General features: G+C 41.9%; 1 protein-coding gene across 1 annotated transcript in view; it reads right to left on the reverse strand.

Moving 5' to 3' along the window:
- The window catches only part of SAR1 (SUPPRESSOR OF AUXIN RESISTANCE1), a 66,880-nt gene extending 64,073 nt beyond the window's left edge, over positions 1-2,807 (reverse strand). The window contains exons 1-3 of the mRNA XM_077377264.1: positions 2,519-2,807; positions 1,478-1,610; positions 1,062-1,326 (exon numbers count right to left, since the gene is read on the reverse strand). Of these exons, the coding sequence (XP_077233379.1) occupies positions 1,062-1,326; positions 1,478-1,610; positions 2,519-2,694 (574 nt within the window). The 5' untranslated portion in view covers positions 2,695-2,807. The remainder of the gene's footprint in view (positions 1-1,061; positions 1,327-1,477; positions 1,611-2,518) is intronic.
- Positions 2,808-6,000: the final 3,193 nt, after the last annotated feature.

The following is a 6,000-nucleotide window of genomic DNA, read 5'->3' on the forward strand; positions in this document are numbered from 1 at the left end:
AAATAAATCAAAGGAAATATATAAACGGCGACGGTAAGTTTAGGGCTAAAACTTTCAGATGTTTTATTTTATTTTATTTTAATTTACAGCAGATTAGGGCAGGATTTTTATTTTGTTTTGGAGGAAAAAAACTTTAAACGCTCCGTGGATGATAGATTAGAATCTTGACACTTCATTTCAAGGATTTGCGTAAAACAAAGGAAACCGTAAAACCCTAACCAAAAGCGATGGGAGCTTAGAACGGACATCTGAAAAATGTCCAGAGCTGCTGCTGCTTCTTAGGAAGAAGATAAGGAGCCGATGCATCAGTCTGCCCACATCAATCTGAAGGTCAAGGGGAAGGATGGGAATGAGGTCTTTTTCAGGATCAAGAGCAGCACCTGGCTGGGAAAGCTCATGAAAGCATACTGTGATCGGCAGTCGGTAGATTTCAATTCCATTGTTATTTGATGGTCGTCGGTTGCATGGAGAGAAGACACAGACGAGCTTGAAATGAAAGATGGGGATGCATTGATGTCATGCTCCACCTTACTGGTGGTAACGATGGAGTAATTTGATTAAGTAATTGAAGGGGGGAAAAAGGACAGAAATTATGGCTTGCATATTTCTGCTTAATTTCTATGTTGTAAGACTTAGCTGTAAGAAGGATTTGCTTCAGACTCTAAACTATGGAATCAACAAATTGGGGTGGCTGCTTAATTTCTATGTTGTAAGACTTAGCTGTAAGAAGGATTTGCTTCAGACTCTAAACTATGGAATCAACAAATTGGGGTGGCTAGTATAGGTTTTGGTGACAGGATATGATACTCCACACACACAAAAAACACCTTGACACTCCATTTACGAGATGATATCGGATCTATTATAAGTGGATTGCGATAAATGTGTAAAAGGGAACACAATAAGCATGGTTCACAAACTCCATGTGCATTAAGTCATCAAGATAGGTCATTGCATACCAGTTTGCTCTCATATGCCATTCAATAAATGCCACACATGCATGTCAACAGAGATAGGCATATCTGCCCACATGTAGAATTAAAAAATATATAAACAAATACCCGGTGCACTCTGATCAAGAACACCAAGTTGGTAACAGACAATCGATCCATCATCCCGCCCGATCACCAGGCTACCCAACGTTGCTTCCACGCACGTTATTTTTCTTAACTGCGGATGCGTTTTCACATCAAACTCCACAAGCTCATTTTGAGGGAAGACAGAACCAGATAAATAAGCACCTAAACTTTTCAGTCTGAAAACATAAGCAACTCCTGAAATTGTCAATGCATAGAGCAAATATGTGTTCCCGGCAGTGCTTTGAAGCTGCAATAGACAAATCTTAATTTAGAGGCCCCCAAGTTCTTAAGGTATCTAGAAACCCATTAAATAGAGATATCTCTCATAATAAGAACCATGTGTCTGGAATATTGAAAATTAAACAAGTGAAAACTTTACAGTAAAGTCCTAGACCAACCTCATTTCTGCATATGAACGCAAATGGACAGAGAGCATCCGGAAATAAGAGACGTAGTCCACTCTTAGGAAGTTCTTTACAAGGTGAGAGTTCAACCAATTCAAGTGCATTTGGAAGATTCTGGTGAATTCGCCTGGGGAATGGCAATCAATGACAGTATTAGATTATCAAAATCAGGGAAGAAACAGTGATAACAAAAAACCATATAAATAATTTGTGCAACAAATCTGGAAATTTAAAATTAAAAACCAATAAGCAAGAAAATATCTAAAACGGTAATGACTGTTAGGTTCTTTACCAAATACCAACAGTCACTTTTTGGGCCCCAAAAGTGACATTTGAACGTGATTGGGACCATTGGGGATTACCCATGTCAGATGGAGGATGGCATTGGTTAATTAAGTAGCAAGCAATTATGACAGCATCTGCATTCTTAGACCTTATTATTTCACAGAGCGTTAGCTCACCCGTGGTTTACAATTTCAGATCTTGAAGCTTGGCATCGGCATGGCATTGAGATAGCAGGAGGATCATCTTATCTTAAAAGAAATTCTGAATTTTGATTTTTATTGACTGAGTAATAGTTTGATCTACAGTACACATTATTTGTTTATTTTAAAAAACGGGGTAAGATGTGAGACTTTGAAATTTGGTTTACTAAGTTGTGGATGGATTGGGACTTACATTTAAATGTGATTTAGCATGCTTGTGATAATTTCTGCTACACTTGCATAGTTGTGAAGTCTACCTTGCAGGTATGTGGCGTTATTACGTGCTAGACCATGGTAATGGTTTGGGGGACGTGACATAAATCATATAATTACTGTTAATTTAGAGGGATATCATCATAAATTGAATAGGGTTGGTTCAAGTTATCTTTTTTCAGTGAATAAAAATGGTGGAAATTTTGGAAATCTTTTTTCCTTTCCAAAATTTTCAAGAAATTTCCTGCAATCCAAACATGACCTAAAGGAAAACAAAAGCAACAGTGATAAACTGAATACATACATAGATACAAAATACGTATATAAATCATATTACCATATGAGATAGGTGGGAGGATCATCAATGAGGTGAGAAGAAGCATAATCTTTGGTTAGAGGAGTGTAGGGTTCTGAAGAAGGGAGGATTGACGAAGGGACTGTGACTTCTATCCACTGTATTGAGTCACTACCGATTATTGGAACCTCCATTGCTGCCATGGAACGATTCGCCATTACAACTAAAGGTGAGGAAGAGAAGTGGAAGAAGAAGATCAAAATTTAAGAGAGGAGAGGGTTTTTGTAGGGTTTAGGTTTTGACGCTGTGAAAGGGAGCGTTCGCTATTCTAAGTTTCTAACCCGACATAAGGCAGATACATAGGCTGTGGAGACCACTTATTCAATTATCATTGGGGAGATGATTTTTTCGCCCCACTTTAGGATAATGCGACCCACTGTTAACGGGAATTGTGGCCAGACGTTAACGCTTTTTGACGTCGAATCAAGTTAAAAGTGGGGCGCATCATCCTAAAGGGGGGCGAAAAAATCATCACCCTTGTCTTTGCCATTCATTTGTTGGCCCACCGTGGATGGTCCATGCCCAAGAGACCTTCACCGTTGACGTCTTTAACCCTCGATTTTGTTGATTGACGTTTGTGACGAGAAATTTTGTGGATTGAAATTTTTTTCCAAAATTTCATGCATTTCAAATTTTGCTCACAGGTACTAATTAATAATTATATCCCAAAAAATTATCATTTTCTTGTAATTTATGGAAACAAAAAAAAACTTAAAAAACCCGCGAGGAATATTTTTCCTGCAATTCATATAGGTAGTTTACCTTGTAGATTAGTAGTATAAGTAGTGAACAGGGAGGACACAAACATTTGATATATCTAGGATTTACCTCGTAGAATAGTGATAAGTAGTGTTTAGTTACCAACCTCGTAGGGCAGTGGAGAGGGTGTCATTACAGTAAGAAGAAAAGGAGGGGGGGGGGATGGAGAGAGAGAAAAAGATAACTCAAAATTTTCCATGCAAAATTCCTCTCTTTTGATAAATTTTGCTTGAAAAGTATAAAAAGGGACATTGATGCAAGGTCACCAGACATGATTACCACTTAAATTTGCCTGATAGTCCCCGGGGATTTGGATGCTAAATTGGCAACCAAACAACATAAAATTACCAAAAAGTGCATCTTTTGCTTGGGAAATCATTGAGGATGTCACACATGTGGCAACCAAACAATTAGGAAAACAAGAAGACAAAATTATTAAAGTTTACCGCATATAGGAGGGTTAGGATTTACTAGCGAAGAAGTGTTGATGCTCAAATCTGTTCGAGAGTGTGATCGACCTAGATGTGTTGGTCTCGCTTTTTATCTGATTTTGACGGCAGGAATGTTGTCTTAGCCCGTGACCTGCGTTCACAGACAAAAGGTTAGGGACCCCCGAAGTGGACCTCTAGGGGAACCCTTCGACACTCAAGTCAAATAGAAGGCCAACAAAATGCATTAGAAAGTAGTATGATACCTAATGTTTGGAGTGGAGGGTTCCCTTTTGTAGACGGAGGTCTGTATTCTACGGGGCAGTGTGACAGCAGCATGACATCGTGTCAATCGCTAGCATGGGGCACCAACAATTGGCGTAGTACATCCACTAATGGATGAAGGCCATTGGAAGCTTCTGGGGGCATGCTGTGACTGCCAGGAGAGGTAGGTAGCTGATGTGACATGTTCACTGGGGAGTGGCGCTTGTCAACGAGCTAGTGAGCAACGGGGGTCAGCATGGCCCTAGGAGGTTTTGTATGTCAATGAGATGACAGGTGGTAGGGACCTAGTGTGTTCCATGATGGTGATGTGTTGGTAGTTGAACATTCGCACCATCAGATGGCGAAGCCGCTACCTGTGCGAAAGGTGGAGATGATGGTGGCACGATGGGAGTAGCCACGGGGAAGTGGTTAGAGAAGAAACCGGTGGGGATCTGGTGTAGGTACTGGTGCAGGGGTCGTCGCTGAAAAAGGGCAGAAACAAACGGTCGTGATGAGGCATGATTCTCGTTGTAGAAGGTAGTGTGGCGCGCTCTGCCCTACGTTGCCGATGTAAACTCCCATAATCCAATTGTCGGAGAGTTGGGTGATGGAGGTGGCAAGCACAAATAAAGCGACGAGACGAGGACCAATACAGAGAGAGAGAGAGAGGAGAGGAGATGAATCGTCCACTGCTTTCTGATATGCCACTTGACGCTAGGAAGAAAAGAGTGAAGAAACCCCCTTCGGCAAAGCCTATCCTCCTTCAATAATGAGATGGAGGGCTTTTAGAGGCAATGACTTATTTGCCCTTCATCTACCAAATTGTACCCTCAACATATAAGCCCCCACTTCCTCGAGTCGGTGCGGGTCAGGGAAGTAGTTCCAATCTGATGACACTCAAGATACTCGACTAGTGTGCGAGGCAATCCTGTTAGAGAAATCTTCGAAACACTCAACTAGCCTGCGAGATGTACTCGACTGAGCTGTGAAGCTGGAGAAGTCCATGGAGCACTCGTCTAACCCGTAAGATGTATTCAATGAGGCTGTGAGACTGGAGCGTTTGTCTAGCCTGCGATGGATACTTGACGAGGCAGCTTAGGATAAGCCCACGAAGAACCCGTCCATCCCGTGAGATGTACTCGGGTGCCTAGGCTAGGGTGACTGGATTTTGACCAGTTCCTTCTAGTGTGTGATGTTTTGATATTTATTGTTTCCCCTCTTGCATATTGTGCATAGAATGAATAAGATATACTATTCAAGCTTGTTCAATAAAATTCTTATCCTATACTATGGGGTGTAGGTGATCTAGAGAAAAGGAACAAGGGGAAGTAAAAAGCAACTAAATGCAGCCGATGGGAAGTGATACGTTGCCCCCTGTGCAGTCAGGGTGAAAGAAAAGAAAAATGATAAACTGATGAAAAACTCCCCCTTCGCAGATGTGGGTCGAGGGCTACTGAGGGGAGGTGGTGCTTCTCCTCCCGATGCAGTTAGCGTTGGCGGGAGAAGCTGAGCCTGGGGATTATCCTTAGTGGTTGATTGGGTGTTCACTGGCATGTGCTGAGCTCCTTTTCTCTGGAGAAGACTCCATCAAGCCCCACGGCGGGCGCCAATTTGATGATGCTCAAAACTGCAGGTATGGTCTAGCAGCGAAGATGGTGCTTGCCTCGCCTACTGTCCGACACAAATTGCACTTAGGATGGTGAATCTGCACTCACAAACAACAATTCAGGGACCACCCAAAGTTTTACTCCAGGGGAACCCTTCGACGCTCAAGACAATAAAAGAGATCAACATAATGGGAACTCAGTAAGGGAGAGAACACGTGATACCTGAGCTGTGGAAAGAGGGTTCCTATTTATAGGCGAAGGCCTCTTATTCTGTGTTTCGGTTTGATGGCGACGTATCACAACACTATTTGCTGAGGGGTGATAATGACATTACACCGTGTATCATCATTGTTGGGAGGAGCTAATTGGATGTTATGGGAGTGAGGGACGATCTGATACTACAGAT

The sequence above is a fragment of the Tasmannia lanceolata genome, unplaced genomic scaffold (genome assembly GCF_043159265.1).
Source record: "Tasmannia lanceolata isolate RefF3 unplaced genomic scaffold, GAP_Taslan_0.1 ptg000002l, whole genome shotgun sequence".
NCBI lineage: Eukaryota > Viridiplantae > Streptophyta > Magnoliopsida > Canellales > Winteraceae > Tasmannia > Tasmannia lanceolata.